General features: G+C 40.6%; 2 protein-coding genes across 2 annotated transcripts in view; one reads left to right on the forward strand and one right to left on the reverse strand.

Annotated features, from left to right (window-relative positions):
• Ics (ras suppressor protein 1) overlaps positions 1–17,571 on the forward strand; it is a 139,857-nt gene that overhangs the window by 100,162 nt on the left and 22,124 nt on the right. The gene's annotated exons all lie outside the window — the stretch shown is intronic.
• LOC143374195 (uncharacterized) lies at positions 5,214–15,529 on the reverse strand. The gene is made up of 3 exons (XM_076822130.1): positions 15,516–15,529; positions 5,417–5,583; positions 5,214–5,347 (listed from the first exon to the last, which is right to left on the reverse strand). Coding segments are annotated over exons 1-3 (303 nt in total). The 5' UTR covers positions 15,518–15,529.

Consider the following 17,571-nt stretch of genomic DNA (forward strand, 5'->3'; position numbering starts at 1 on the left):
GAGGATTATCGAAAGGGATATCCAGCTGCGCGATTCTTCGCGTTCCTCCGCCGAAACTGACGATAATTCACTTTCGGTAGACAGTAATCCCGAGAAATCTCGTGCAGCCTTGGTAAAGTGAGATCTCGCTGCGTTAGCCTGCTTGGTCATTGGGGCGTTCTTTTTACCTGCATTTTAATTGCATTTTAATAACAAAGGATCGCTTGAAAACGCTGTGTTCCATGTTCTTGATGTATGTATGGATTCAGCAGGGTTTATCTAGTTTCACTTTACACTACTTCATTTCTAGAACCTTTTGGATTTTTATGGATGATGGGGGACGATTGTTGTATAACGATTTTTGGGCAAGATTATTTTAAACATATTCGTTCATGGTGAATCGAAGTTGTAGTACCGTTTCAGGTGTAAATTATAAAATAAGTAGGTAGAACGCGTAAGAAAGTGTTGGGGAGTAAGACCTCGCACTTTTATTTCTCTGGACATTACTGTTGTTTAAATTTACAGTAAACTCGTTCCAGATAAGCTGTTTAAAGAAAGGGAGAGGAGGGACAAATTATATAAAGGAAAATCTTCAGTGAAGAAAACGAGCCCTATAACATTTTTATGATCTTGATTAATTATTAATAATATCAGCAAACGATTAGAATCATGCAAATCGAAGTCTTATCAGCTAAACTCTCCTCCCACATGGTTTTGGGTGTACGACATGTCGAGGCAGGTAGGAAATGCTTCAAAGGTCAGTACTATTTCGACTGCGCGAATGATGACAACTGGCTCGTGAGTGTCCTGTGACTTGGTTGTGGCACCTCCTGACAAAAGCCGACGTTTAAATAAAATTATAGTGAATTAAAGTGCGTGTTTATAGAAAGTGTTTGACGTACGAGTGCAAATTGGAAATCTAGTGACTGAAAGGAATGGAAGGAATTGTTATCACGAGGGTTTGATATGGAATTGCTATTTTACAACAATATTGGAGTAAGATTATATTATTTGTAATGAATTTTCAATAATCTTATAACAATTGGTAGCACAATTTTATTTACTAGAATTTGGAAATTTAATATAAGTTTCTTAAATACTATTTTAATAATTCCTTCGTTGTAATTAATTTAAATACACTAACTGCAATCTAGTAATTTCTGTGAAATGCAGAATTGAAACTACTGCACATATTAGACTTAGTAAAATGATCCATTCAATTAAAATGTCGAAGAGAAGCAAAGAGTAAGAGTGTAAGGGAAGGGGGATCGTCTATGGTCAGACGCGCTTGGCAGACCAATATCACTGGAGCTGTAACTCTCTATAACTTCTTGCACGTTCATTAACGGAAGAATTGTTTCCAGTGAAAGTTAGAGAAATTGGTGAGAACTTTATAAACCTATACAAATTTCGAAGTAATTTCATTAAATATTCCTAATTTACCTCTGTGTGTATCTTCTCAACGGGAGTACAAAGCATTGTACATAAAATACAGCAGACCTCTCCATACCGTGAAATTTAATACCGAAATATTTACCACTAATAATATAATTATTAGATTTTCAACAAACTTAATAAAACTCTGCATGCTCAAGAAAATCCCGAAAATCAATGCGCACCAAATCGAAACGTAATCAAAATCCAGAAAAGACTAATTACCTAAAGAGCACTTAAAATATAAATACATCACAGTCCACTGTATAAATCATTCGAATTTCGGTAAAGAAAGGTTCTGAAATATATTTACAAATCTCATCGCGGATTCACTATCGCCTGCAAATAATTTATTTTCGCGCGTGTCCCGTTATTTACTTGCCAGCGGGATTAAACCTCTGACGAATGTTTACATACGATCTAATCCACTCTGGATGATTTACCGCCGGGAATAGGGTTTGGTCCGAGCGTACGAATTATCTTCCCTAGCTTCGGGGATTCGCGCAGCCGGTCCACCGGCGGGAAATTAAGTTAGAGACACAAATTGAGGGTCCGCGCAGCGAGGCTTGCTAAATTCTTGGCAGAGGCCGAGGCAGAGACGTATGGGCCCGATGATTCATGAAAATGGGTTAAATGTTAATGCTTCGGCTCGCTACGGACACGACTCGACGGAATTCGAGTGATATAACACTCGCGAGTTGACGATCGAACATTGCTCGAGTTTAAATTTAATCCCTCATTTTCTAACGCTTGAATCTCTGCTCACTTGGAACGTGGCTCGTCTTCGCCATTCGTTTCGTACGCTTCATTTATAGTGCGTTATGCACATGATATCTATTTAAAGGTGGCATTTATTAGAAAAGTTTTGACATTCCTGTAGCTCAGCAGATACATTTGTCGCAGGGCTATTTATTCGGGAAGGGTTCTCTGTGAAATGGGGTATAACTCAATAGTAACACCCCGAAATTTATGAATCTATTCCACTCTTCAGACTTAAACTAAAAAGTGTCAGAGAACAGAGCTCCTCCAAACTTTGTACTGTCAAACATTGTCACCTAGATAAAGTAGATATATATTTTAGAAATCTTCTTTATACCCCAATTAAATCACTGAATATCTTCGACACCCAAAGTCAATGAAACCATCTTGCCCCATAAGTTTCCATCAGGCTCCCAAAGCAACGAAAGCATAGTTGCCATAAATCGATCTCCCCCATGTAGTGTCATTTCAGAATCAGTGTAACTCGTAAAGAGAACAGTAGAAGGGGGAAGGTCGAAGAAAATTGTGAAAACAAGGGGAAGTTTCAATTTCAAGGAACTCGCGGTGGGGGCCTGAAAAATGGCAGGCAAGTCGTCGCTGCAATTTGCAGGCGAATGTAGGCCAGGCACACACAAACACCGTGCCCAAGATTAGGATAATAAATACGGCCGAGGTGAAATCATCCACCGTCCCGTGGCTGACCTTACCGCCGTTTCCAGACCACGAAGAAAAGCGGTTCTACACGCTCTCTCACGATGGCACCCTCCGCGCGTTTTATAGACGTAACCTACATTTTACTCGGCGATGCTCGTCTTTCAGCGAGAAAGTCGACGGGAGCACGAGTCGTGAATATATAATCGATTTTTTCCCTAATCAGCATCGGTCTCCTTCGATACGATTCTGGATTAGAGATGATGGATGTTTGGAGAGCACTTGCTGACTCGAAAGATTTTCCAGGGGAGCTCTTTAGCTGTGAGATAAGTTTGGAGGCTCTTGGAACAGAATTTAGTAACAGATTTCAATATTTCGGTTCCATTCATATTTTTGCGGAAACTTTTATGGAAAATATATGTGGGATGGGGTGTTGGAGATGTTTGACGTTGTATGGAACTGTATGCAGGATGTTAGATTGCACGCAGTGCTGTATTGTTCGGTGTGGATTCGTGCCAGTGAGTATTAGTAATTTTCTGCTTTGTGAGTATGTTGATTGAGATTTGTTTGAAGCCAGAATTTCGATGCATTGCCAAGGTTAACTCCACTAATTCTGTAGTCGCAGGATTTATATTTTCAATGCATGAGTACGTCTTTAAGGTATGTGAATAAAATAATGAAAGATTGTGATAATGGATAATTGAAATCAGATAAGGTTGACAAATGTATGATTGCTTGCATATCACAAGGTGGTTCAAGGCAGAGTAATTCAAACATCATAAAACTCAGATTTACTCTCCAGTTATTGTAAATCTGCCACCCCATAATTCTTTTATAATTTAATAATTATCCAACGTTTAATGATCTAATATACCGCATCATACCAAGTGTTTCGTTATTACCAACATCCAAATAATTAAAAAAAATTCACGTAAACTCGAGTTCGAAAATTTAGATGCCGATACCATTTCGTATTTACACATTTGCTGGTACTTTTTAAACAACGATGCATCGGTCACCCTATCGAATACTAATTGAGTAATATTGTACCCTCTCGCTGCATAGATTCGACGCAGTGATAGAGCCATAACTCCGAGAACTAGCCAGAATTGATACGACCCGCCGTTTCGAAGCTATCTTCTTCGAGGAGTCGCGGGAAAAAAATCGGAAACGCGGGAACGTTAACGTCACCATCATCGTTCCCCAAGAGAAACGACGCACTGAATCCCAGCCCGTGGAACGGGGATCGGGTTTCGCAGTTAGCGGTCTAGATTTGTGTAAAGATCTGTCAAGTTCGCGAAACGAATGCCCGCCAGTTGGAAATTATGGGAATCTAGATTCCAGGCCTGGTAAACGCTATTTCAAAAGCGCTAATTAATTTTCAACGCGGCCATCTCTCGTCCTCCCATGCTGCCCACGGCCGTTGCAAAACCTACGAGCGTATAATTGCCGCGCGAAAGATTATCTTATCGGGATCTCGCGGGACGCGATAAAAATATGAACTTGTTCGAGAACGATGAGGATTTAACGGCGCGGAGAGCTCGAAATTGCGTGACGATTAAAATTAGGAAGCATTCGAGGGGCAGTTACTGCAATGTGTCTTTTAATATCAGGTTGCATTTAATTTCGACTGCTAATGCGCTTGATAATATACAGTGACAATGAGTACGAGATACAGACTGTAGTATTGGACAGTGCTAGTTACTTAGTCGACTTTAACGCGTGGAAAGATCTTTTATTGGATTGGAATGGGAAGACTTCTGCAGTGCGAGCTTCATAGTTTGTCAAGAGGAGAACCTGGTTTAGAAATTTCACAATTCCAGTGCCGAGTCGCATTAATGATTAATCAATTTCGGCGTGACAAACTTGAAATTTTGCAATTAAATTTTTTTGCACTGTATAAATATACAGTGAGTAACGAAAATATTCGGACACTTTTCAAAATCGCATAACTTTTTTAAAATTAATCAAAAAGACTTTAAAAAGTCGTTTACTGTGTATATTAAAATACCCCTAAAGTTTTGGAGAGATGGAATTTATTTTTCTATGTTAAAAAAGAATCGTGAAAATTACCTTTTCTTCAGCGTTCTAAACCGGGTTCTCCCTTTAACTCTTCCCTGTAAGCACAAGTGCTGAAACTTTGTCATTTCTGATATTTAGGTTTTTATAAAGCATTCAAAATTGAAAGCTGCTATTCCTTTTATCACAGAGTTTCACGTGTCAATTCTCTCTGTGAAGAGGAATCGAAAAGTCTTTTATTGTTTTGCAATCCAAGTTTCGGGATCCTCAGCTTCCACTCAGCTCCAAAATACATTCTACTGTCAATGGTAAATATATTCCGCCACATTTTCAAATTTTTAACCCACATTTACACTGCCCCCAACAATTTATTATAATTCCCAGCGACTTCGCTCACGAATCTCGTTTCCAAACAAATTCCCTCGCCAACCTTTCACTTCCACAGCTTCCCAAGGCTTCGCACGAACAAACGACACTTTCTTCAGCACATCAGCAAACCACATCCCTGCATAAATAATAACGCTGCGTCACTTCTCCGATCCTCTTCCTTTTTCTCCACACCACGGATACTTACCTTCCTCCCCTTCTAATATGCAAATTAGCGAGCACTTATCCGGCCCAGCCATCGAGCATCTACCGTGCAAGGCGTCCGAACTCCCCCGTTGTATTTGCTCCGCGAACTTTGTCATTAAAAGCGGCACGTCGCTGGTTCTCGCCCCTATATAATTTATAGGTACATACCTACGCATAGTCAAAACGCGATACGATCAATGCCGTCGTATTAATACAACGCCGCGGTCTCTGTATCGCCTTCTCTGTCCAGCCACCTACGCCCTATCTCAGCCCCGAGATTAGATCTGGCTCGAAAAGTTCAGCTGGGAAATTGTGTGTATCCCCCGAGCGGGTCTCGTGTCATCGTCACTCACCCGTTGCACGGGCCAGCGATCGTTCCGCGGGACGAAATGTCATCGTGCGTTGGATCTGGGCCCCTTATTAACAGCGCTCGATTCAGCGTTTCCGCTGGTAGTTGGAAGAGATCGTGGGCACAGATCCCCGGGGATTCTTTCGGAAGGTATGGATTTAATAATATACTGTCATCGCGACGATAGTCGATACCGATCGGCACGGTCGTGGTAGTTCTGTTCGTCTATACGGTTTTAATGCTCCATTATGTAATCGGTCGCGGTGATAGTGGTTCATTAATGCTTCTATCGTTGCTGCGATCGGTACTAGTGTTGCTGGTACTAGTTTCGCGGCTTTCATTAAGTAATAGCTGTGGCAGCGAGGCGGTGGCTGGGGAATGGTTGTGATAAAGGATGGATGAATGATTTTGCGGTGGTAGTTTTGGTGGAATAAGTTGTTAATGTCTTAATTGATAGGATTGTGATGTTAGTGTCGTGATTACTGGGAGTGAAGACACTGGTAGTATTATAAATGTATACTTACTGTTTCATTTCTTACATTAATTTAATTTACCATTTTTAAGTGTATTATAGTATCTCTACCAAGGAATTTGAAATAAAGAAATGAACTTCTTCTCACACAAACAATCTCACTGAAGAAGTTCACTGTTATGGGTAAAATTTTTGAAAATTTTAAAACGACTAGTGACAAAGTAATGCTGTTTTTAATCCTGATTCTGAAACTATCTTCGGAAATTGATTTGAGTGAGGTTTAGCTACTTCGGATCACAGTTGAAAAAAGTGAAAATTAAGTAGGGTTTAACTATAAACTACATATTCATATACTGCTTAAAGTGAGTCTTGCTGACATAAAAGCATGAAAATGAAGTTAAAAGTATGTGAAGATTAGTATTTATTACATTCACATGAAAATATATGGAAATGAAAATATGTGTAACTTTAGCAACAGATCTAGCCATATGTCATCTATGTAGTAAATTCAATGCTATTTAACAAAGTCCACCAAAGAAGCGATATCTTGTTTGCTTCTATTGCGGTTCATAAGCTCAATTATTAATTCTTTTTCTAATAATTTTAGAAATTTTCGTATTTTTCTATAATTTCAAATGAAATTCCAACTAGGTAAATAATATATTACACAAAATTTAAAGGTAGTGGTTAATTTTAAACCTAAAATTGTACCGTTTCTCCACTACTCGTTTTTAAAATTGAAACACTGAAAAAATTGACACACCCTATCGATCTATTCACTATCTACCCCATCTCAAGAACTAAAAAACTTCAAGGTCCAGGAAATTGAAACTTTCTCTCGATTAACCCTCAATTTAATCTCATTTCATAGAAGCTTGTGATCGTTCCTCCAATAAAACGGAAATAAATAAATGACCCGCGGATTTCACAAGAACAACCCCCAGGACTGAACAACGTCCATCAATCCACCTGAATATTCATGGAATCCTGGAGCCCAGGTCAGTCGAATTAGGAAAACAATTAGTACCGCGTGGTACTAGGTGCTCCGTGGAGGCAGAGAATTACTCGTTGACGATGTTCCAGCCACGCTGCCCGCTGGGATTGCATTAATCTCTTTCCAGAAGCGGTACATTCAATTGATACTATCTCACGAATCGTGGTAATAAACAACAGCATGTTCGCGCAACGTACGGCCAAAGGAGAAACGCTCCGCGTCGAGCCGTTCCACCTTCCTCGTCCTTCCCGTCCTACATCTTCTTTGTGTCCTGGACGGCGCGCTGCGCCGAGAGCGAACCAGGGTAACGATGGGGATCGAGTTTTTTCTGATCAACGCGGACGGACCACGGACTGAGTCGTTCCACTGTGCCCTTTCGTAACTCCCTCGAAGGGGATTACGTCTGGCATTGTATGCTGGAATAATTTTACGTTTAGACTGTTTGCTTCTTTAGGGACTAGATGTAGGGTGGATAATAGGCGCATGGTGATAAAGGGATATGACCCTTGAGCGTCTTGCTGAAACTTCACGAATCGGTGTACAGTCGAACCTCGATAACTCGAATCTCAACGGAAGGGAAAAAATCTTCGAATTATAGAGGTTTCGGCTTATCTGGTTGTAGAGGTGTTTACAGCGGAGCGGACGGGAATGAAGAAAACTTTCGACTTATAGACGTTTTCGAGTTATCGAGGTTCGAGTTATCGAGGTTCGAGTTATCGAGGTTCGAGTTATCGAGGTTAGAGCTATCGAAGTTCGACTGTATAATAGTAATGAAAATGGCAATGATTAATGGGAATGATAATGATAATAAATATGTATTCAGAACACTTTTCGGAGAACAGTATGTTAAGATTATGTAGTGTGGGGAATGTATACAAAATATTTTTCTTGTATTTGTCTTTGAGATCTGAGTACGATGAATAGGCATTCTGTGCGGGCGACGCCTATCGGCGTTCAGCGCATACTATCAATAAGTGAGACTGGAGGATTTCCGCACACGAAGTACGAACAGTGTTTCAACCTCTGTACCTCTTTAGGTAATCGTTGCCTGAAATGTGTGAGAGTATATTTCTTTAACTGGCTATATTTTCCTATGCTTGCTAAATTAATTACAGAAGACGTATACACTATTCCTCGCACTCCTAACATCTCCATTAAGACTAAGGTCCAAAAAGAACTGAATCCTACACAATATCCTTTCCACCTAGAGACCGCCGCACAATATCCGTGTATCTCTCTATCTAGATACACGCCACTCGCGTCGACAAGTGCGCGCAGGCAGGAACACGATTTTTATCCACCGATCATCATCGATGGCCAAGGAAAGGCCCATTGAAAAGTTACTGTCGGAACCAATCACCGGCTGGATTCATTAAGCACCGACAAGGCCGCTCGATTTCTTGCGTCGATCATTGACGATGCGTGCACACCTGAATTGACGAACGCCACGTTTCCGCAGGTGCAGCGAGCGCGCCGCGGTGTCATAGCCGCGGAAAGAAACGAAGAAAGGCGGAACGGTGAAAGTAGCGACGCTTCGATTACACCGAAAGATTAGCCATCCTGGCTGGCTAATCACGAAGTTTCGGATTACCTCGGGGATATTTAAGGAACGTGGACCACGCTGGCCGGATATCCGGGTGCCCCTGCCGGATATACCTCGTCGATGAAACTTGATTCGTTGGGTGGATGCCTGGTCTCGTTCCACGGTATTGTATCGGGAGTTTTTACGCCGCTTAATAGCACAGCAGATAACGAAGCATATGATAGGCGACGCGGGGAAAGGACAGAATTCTGACGGTGAAGAAAGTACCTAAGTAACGTAGGTCTATGTGTCAGCTTCGACTTGGATGCGGGGCTTCGTATGAACATTTACTTTTAGTCCCCGCAGCGGTTGGGGAAATGGTGGAGACCGTGCAGAGTGATGCAGAAGAGGGATTGAGACATTTCGGAGCGTTGGATAGTGACGGAAATGAAGGGACATATTAATGTAATGTATTATTTTCGTGTATAAAGATTTATTGGTATTTTTAGACCGCGCGGGAGTTGGAAACATGGCGGAGATAGTGCAGAGGGGTGTAGGGCAAGGGTTGAAATAAGTTGGAATGTATGACAGTAGAGAAATAGAGAAGGGGTATCAAGATGAAGTAGTTATAGGAATTAACGGTCATTGGACTGCAGTACTTTGGTGTTCAGAGTGTTTTTGCGTTTTAAGTTAGCGTATTGGTGAAGGAAATACTGGGAAATGTGGGAGAATCAAGGTAACATAAACTCAAGACTCAGTTTCCGTGGAAAGACAGGCATTTTATTGAATGAAACACTGATTACATACATTTTTACATTGGGCTATGGTGGAGTAAGTAGTTACAATACAAATACAAAGAGACGAGTGACAAAGATTCGTAAGTTTGAATAGATGATAAATTAATGTATTATTCTTTATGGGGGTGCCATTCGACCCTTTCATTCGTTCGTTCCTTTTGCACTGAAACATAATAACCAAATAAAAATGTAAGCAAAAAAAGGTCCTATAGAATTTCTTAAAATGAAATGTGTATACAAATTTGAACCCCCCTTCCACACCGTATAAAAAGATACTTTAAGATAAGTTGTAACAGTGTTAGTCTCTTAATAGCTTGTAAGAATGAACTTCGTTCATGTACTGTTGCATGTAGTGTGAATGCTGGAGAAATAATTTGGAAGGCCGAAAGCAATCAGGTCAGAATACACCTCAAGTCTCGCTTCCTATCCATCCACTTCCAACACGTTATATACTTCACACAATCCATACTACACAGCCCACAAGTCACAGCTCACGCTTCACAAACCACACTTCATACTTCCCTGTCTATACAACATAGCTCACACATCCCACATCCTAGTCCACACCTCATAACTCATATGTTCTTCTTACTCCAGACTTATCCCAGACCCTCTTATAATCCACACTTTACACTATACCATTCACACACATTTCTACACTAAAGTCCACACAACATACATCACACACCACACAACAGACATCACAAAAACAAACAACACATCACACAACACACAGTACAAAATTGCTAACCGTAATTATGCACCTCGCGGGAACGCAACAAAGTTGCAAAGGACAAATTTTTGTCAACATTGTTGCAAATGAAATCGGCGTGTTCGTGAATGAGATCTCGCGTTGCAACATTGTTGCGCTCGCGCGAGCCCAAACAAAGTTGCAAACCGAAATTATGCGCCTCGCGAAAACGCAACAAAGTTGCAAAGGACAAATTTTTTTCAACATTGTTGCAAATGAAATCGGCGTGTTCGTGAATGAAATCTCGCGTTGCAACATTGTTGCGCTCGCGCGAGCCCAAACAAAGTTGCAAACCGAAATTATGCGCCTCGCGAAAACGCAACAAAGTTGCAAAGGACAAATTTTTTTCAACATTGTTGCAAATGAAATCGGCGTGTTCGTGAATGAAATCTCGCGTTGCAACATTGTTGCGCTCGCGCGAGCCCAAACAAAGTTGCAAACCGAAATTATGCGCCTCGCGAAAACGCAACAAAGTTGCAAAGGACAAATTTTTTTCAACATTGTTGCAAATGAAATCGGCGTGTTCGTGAATAAAAATCCCGCGTTGCAACATTGTTGCGCTCGCGCGAGCCCAAACAAAGTTGCAAACCGAAATTATCTTCTCACTAAACTTTTTCCCACGAAAAGTAAGTTTTGTGGGAAAAAGCAACTTCATTTTGGCTTGTGGGCCAGCTAGAATTCCCAATTTTGTGGGAAAGGCAGGCTTTGTGGGTCGTGCCGTGCGCGGACGTTTTCGTTAAGACCCACAAAATTGGGGATTCTTAGCGACTTTGCTAAGAAAGTACACTTTCGGGAGACGCATTTTGTGCGTTGTGTGTTGTGATGTGTGATGACTGTTGTGTTGTGTGTTGTAATGGGCGTTGCGAAGTGTGTTGTGATGCGTGATGTGTCTTGTGTGGTGAGCGATGCAGAAATGCTGTGGGATTAGCGTACATCTCACGTGGAAACTCTGTGCAAACGTTATATCAGAAATGTTAGAATATCTTAAGAACGATGTAACAAATACCTATGTGTGTATGTATACGGGGAGAGCATATATTTGATATAGGGATGCGCTTTTATTAGATAGGAGAAGTCATATATGGTGCAAATACTAAAAATTACGCTACATGTATTCAATGTCAACTCTAACTATTTGTGGCGTTGAAATTGTACTATTCAATTTACAATCAATAAAGTTGCATGCGACAGGAAAATGGTACGAGGGCTTTAAACCTCCCAAAACTGTCCTTAACAACCATTCCTACTCGAAAATCGGAACCGTTTGCAACCATATGTACAGTATCGGAACAATAAAGTAGCAACGTTTCAATGATATCGTTGTACCATTGGATGTATTGTAGGCCCACAATCATCTTTCTACTCCTCTGAAACGTTTCGAGTGAAATCCCATCAGTAGTGTTCCGAGAAATCGTAAATAGAGATTAGGAGAGCAGCGATGCTCTTAAAGAGAGATTACCACGGTCTCCTCTTGCATGCAGCAAGATTGGCCCGCGTGTGGCAAGCTTTTTGGCCTCTGCTTGAGGCCCATCATAAATTGACACTTTCACGGTAATGAACCCGCACCCGGAAGAAGAGCGAACGCGACCGTGGCGAATCTACGGTGCCAGAAACGCCGCGTTTATCACGTCGAGAGAGTCCTGGACGTTCGATGATAACGCGTTACAATCGCACGCGAAAGGAATTCTCTGGGGCCGCGCGATAAAAAATCCTGTTCTCCTTTCCAGGCCGTGGTCGCGTTTTAAAGACGAGCACCGGTTTCAACCCCGTTCCGTCGATGCGACTTGACTGTGTGATTCGAGAGCCGATGATTGAACGCGACACGATGGCCAATTGAAGTGAACACGCGGAACGTTTTGCTGGGAAACGATGATGGATAAATTGAATGGCTTTTATTACATTGAAAAAGCCATGCCTGCGTGTGGCTCCTGATATTGCTAATGCAGAAGATTATGACAGCGCGATGTAAAATTCAATGTTACAAGTATTACGTGGTTACTAGTTTGATTAATGTTGGATTCTAAAACTCCCGGGGTTTCATATATCAAGTTATAACTTATCCGGGGAATTTCGAGAATTATTAAAAACGTACCTAAATTACTTTACGAACGACTGAAAAATATAAAAATGCAATCCAAAAAACAATCGGGATCCCGGGGTAATTGAGACTCGACCTCTGATATTTCTCAATAATAAAAATGTTGCTATTAAATTCAGTTTTCATCTGATTTCTAAGATTGAACTCTTGCTTCCTTATCTATTAAGGAAAATTAAGGATATTTTCAATCTTTCTATTATTGAGAAATATTACAAGTAATATGAAAGCATATGTTCGTCAAACACAAACCAGATTGTAACTATGTAATAAGAAATGTAACTAATACGAACTAATAAAGAATGCATAATAGCACATCTCTCTGTTCAATCCAAAAATATTCCTACCCTTCTCAAAATCTTTTACAGAATTTAAAACCAAGTGAAACACATTTAAGGGGGTAGACACGTCACGTGACCTGGCAGATTCGGCAGGTCGGTATTACAGCATTTTTTTCTGTAAACAAATGGTAATACCGATAGATCGACGATCTATCTATCGAACTAGAGCGATTATTAATCGTGTATATTTCTGCTTTACAGGTAAGGAATTTTTACATAGAAGACGTTAAACCGGCTGCATTTTCGACTGGGTTCATTGATATGAAATTTGCACAAGATACTGCTTCAGCCGAACCCAGACCTAACCCAGACCTTTTTTTTTTTTTTTACGTGGAGAAATCCCTAACGGATACCCCTAACCCTCCCCTAACCCAGACCTAACCCAGTTACACTTGTAACATTTCATTGTATTGCATTTCACTTATTTGAATAAATTGCAGTTAAGTGGTAAAAGAGTTTTTTTATTTAACGAGCACTACTTACTCCTTCCTATTCCAAATCACATATAAAAGATATGCTAAAAAGAACACCTAAAAAGATCCTTCCACGCAGAGTGGTTTTAAAAATCTTCGCATTAAAGCACTACTTTAAATATGCCATTCACTACTCTCAAACTCTATCGACTTTCGTTCAAGGCTTCTACTTCTCTTCAGAGACATTATTTTGCGCTACCTCTTTCGACATCATGTTCTCCTGTTACAAAGCCCAATTTTGTGCATTCTGAAAATTTTCGCCAGATTTTGGCCCAGGTATCAGGAGAACATGAAGCGAAAAGAGGTATTCTGAATTTCAGCTTCGAAGGCATCCTCGATTCTCTCTCCGAAGACGTTACTTAGTGCCACCTCTTTCGACATCATGTTCTCCTGTTACAAAGCCCAATTTTGTGCATTCTGAAAATTTTCGCCAGATTTTGGCCCAGGTATCAGGAGAACATGAAGCGAAAAGAGGTATTCTGAATTTCAGCTTCGAAGGCATCCTCGATTCTCTCTCCGAAGACGTTACTTAGTGCCACCTCTTTCGACATCATGTTCTCCTGTTACAAAGCCCAATTTTGTGCATTCTGAAAATTTTCGCCAGATTTTGGCCCAGGTATCAGGAGAACATGAAGCGAAAAGAGGTATTCTGAATTTCAGCTTCGAAGGCATCCTCGATTCTCTCTCCGAAGACGTTACTTAGTGCCACCTCTTTCGACATCATGTTCTCCTGTTACAAAGCCCAATTTTGTGCATTCTGAAAATTTTCGCCAGATTTTGGCCCAGGTATCAGGAGAACATGAAGCGAAAAGAGGTATTCTGAATTTCAGCTTCGAAGGCATCCTCGATTCTCTCTCCGAAGACGTTACTTAGTGCCACCTCTTTCGACATCATGTTCTCCTGTTACAAAGCCCAATTTTGTGCATTCTGAAAATTTTCGCCAGATTTTGGCCCAGGTATCAGGAGAACATGAAGCGGAAAGAGGTATACTAAATTTCAGCTTCGAAGGCATCCTCGATACTCTCTCCGAAGACGTTACTTAGTGCCACCTCTTTCGACGGCATGTTCTCCTGTTACAAAGCCCAATTTTGTGCATTCTGAAAATTTTCGCCAGATTTTGGCCAATATATCAGGAGAACATGAAGTGGAAAGAGGTATACTAAATTTCAGCTTCAAAGGCACCGCCTTAAAGTTGCAAATAATAAGTTGGCAGTCCTCCCGAGTAGGCGCCATCTCGTATCTACTACCTCAACTAAATTTGTCACGTGACTTGCTATGTATTATCGCCAATATGGCGGAACTCTGATTTGGGAATGTAGTCATGATTTTTCGTTTTTCGTTCTTATATGAGCAGATTTTGGCCTGGGAAAGGTTTCATTCGAAAGAAGAAGATTCAATGCGGAGCGCTCTGCTCACCGTTTGAGTCACAAAACTCTTTTAGTGACCTAAAAATGCTTGGATTCTGCGGGTATATTTTGTCGACTTTTGCTTTACTTTGGACACTGATATTATTACATATCAACACAATCTCGTTGAACCATGAGCAGAGCGCTCCGCATTGAACCTTCCTCTTTCGAATGAGACCTCGCCCAGCCCCAAATCTGCTCATATAAGGACGAAAAACGAAAAATCCCGAACCTATGTTTCGGGCCAGATTGTGCCGGTATACAGCGCGCTGCATTACCCGTGTCTACCCCCTTAAGACGTATAGATATTAATCACCAGAGGCCACGAGGAAAGGTAGGCGTCCCATTATTTCTCCGTAAGCATACATCTCAATCCATCATCGATACCCGAGCAAAAAAACGGTGCATTAACACCTATCAACTGCCCGAGTGGAAAAGAAACCAGCAGCAAAGATCGGCTGCGAAAGCTTATCGCTTAACAGCTGGCCAAAATTCTACGATTCTCAGAAGCGACGAGATAGGCAACACCGGCAGGCTGAATACATTATATTATAATTCGGATCTGAACCCGTGCTTCTGTCAGCTTGCTCGGTTTGTGAGAAAATCTTCAATCGAAGCGTGCTGATTCGATGTAGGAGATTGGCGAATATGGTACTAATTGGCATCAATGTCAGCGTGGGTCTGCGCTCAGTGATGGACGTCTAATCGATACCTTTTATAAATCTGTAATCGACTCGACTACTGCTTTGTCTCGAGTCACTTTAAGGTAACTGGAATATACTGTGCTTATACATTTAATATCAGGGATATTATTATATTATTAATGATAGTAGTGTCTTTATTAAATTGCATAAGAATTACAGAATACGTAAGGGATTTAAATAAATTGGAAGCACTTACATATATTGCGCGATACTTGGAATTTAAACTTGCAACTTCCTTCAAACTGTTGAGACCATTCAACTTTTGTTTGGAATATTTCTTGATATCTGAAATAGTAAAGGATTAAAATGGAACACGCTATATGTACAATATCTACTCGAATTACTTAAATACTGATTATGTATTTGAATACATAGTACATCTTGCAACTAGTAAATGCTCGAGCTGCGTAGTGTATAATTTTTAAGATCCAATTGTAAAGTCTGGAGGAACAGGAAGAGGAATAGTAAATTGTACAATCATTTACCTATTTCTAATTTCTAAAGAATTTGGTACATTTTCCACCTCGTAACTATTTAAATACCACTGTGGTTTGGGTTCACGAATACATAAATAAAATACTGGAGCACTCGAATATTCTAGGATACTTTGCTGAAACAAGCATATACAGAAAAATTTGCAAAGTGTGCTAAATCTAGCAGAAATACAATTATCAATACTGCTACCCATTACTGGTACTAGTACGCCCTTATTACACACCTCACACGCAACACAATAATAGATACAACAAAAAAAGAAGATCACAATGAAAAGCAGAATAAGACGAGCCTGCAAAGGGCGAGAGATTCTCCAAAGAAGGTTTCGCTGTTGATCCGAGCCTCTTAAATCTAGTAGCACACGTAACCAAAAACGGCAAAAACACTGTAGATTTCCCTTCAGACAGCGCGACACACTCCAGCTGTCCAGCATGTGCACCCTTGTCGCGTGACACTCGCTCTGCACTCTGGACTTTCACATTCTGCCAGGCTCGCGCACGAGGCCCATAAATTCTTATTAGCGATTAGCCCATCCGAAATGTAATAACGATGCCATGGCGTGCGGCTGGATGTATCATTAGCCGATGATAGACGACGCGTTGCGCAATTAACAATTACCAGCGCGCGCTGCAGCCGCGGAATGAGCCTCCCCGGGGTAATGCAAATTAACGGATCACGCTGGCCATCAGAGGGGCAAGAGAAGTGAATCTCGCGAGCCAGAGCGTTGCACTTCTGCCTGTCCGGAAGAAACATGTTGGAAAAGATGAGAGAAAATTGTCTGACTTCGATGGTCCCCTCTTGAAATTGGGACATGGATAAATTACTGCTGTCAAAACCTTCCTTATTTTATATTCCACAATTTTAATATCAGATGGACTATTTATTAAAATTTATTAAAATTGTCGAATATAATATAAGGTTTTGGACAGCAGTAATTTATAACAAAAACTGTGAATGTTATACTCGCAAAGTATATAAGTATCAAAGAAATCATAATGTTTCCAAATTTCTTAAAACGACGAAGGATAGTATTTTAGAAGAAATAAATATTCACTGTTCAAGTTCGAATGATAAAATATAAATAGTATTATAGTAGTAATAAGTAATTTACTTTTCTACGTTGAAGCACAGGTAACGTGGAAAGTTAGTATTAAATTAGTCGGCAATGAGCAAAATACTGAGATTTTCATACGTAACAGAGTCGTGAATAAATTACTACGATCGCCTGTCGCTGCGGCGCCAAGTTTTTCAATATCGACGATTTCGAAAGGATTCGATAATGCAAGTCTCCTGAGGTCGACATCAATTCATATCGACGCATAATTATGAACCGACCGTTGCATTAGTAGTCATCAAAGGCAGCCGCTGCTAACAACAAACCCGCGCTTTCGCAAGCCGCCCACTTTTTCACGATATTTTTCCTGCCATCCGCGCGACTGTAAGTAGTACAGATCAATATTTAGCACGCGAGTCCTCGAGCAACGGTGAAGGGAAAGGGACACTTACTCGACGCTGTTACGTTAGGCGACTGTCAGTAATTTGCAACTGACAAATACTGAAATTATATTATTTGGACTATGTTGAAGTCATTGTAAATTTAAAATAAAATTTAGTGGGGACGAAAACTCTGGTCAAAAGTGAAGTTACTTTCCTCAAATATGCACAGTGTCCTTACACCTCAAATATAAATATTAAGCCCTCGTTTATATTAGTCGAGTCGCTTGAATTCAAGTAACTTGAAACTACGTTACCAATAC

Source organism: Andrena cerasifolii, chromosome 10 (assembly GCF_050908995.1).
Source record: "Andrena cerasifolii isolate SP2316 chromosome 10, iyAndCera1_principal, whole genome shotgun sequence".
Classification (NCBI taxonomy): domain Eukaryota; kingdom Metazoa; phylum Arthropoda; class Insecta; order Hymenoptera; family Andrenidae; genus Andrena; species Andrena cerasifolii.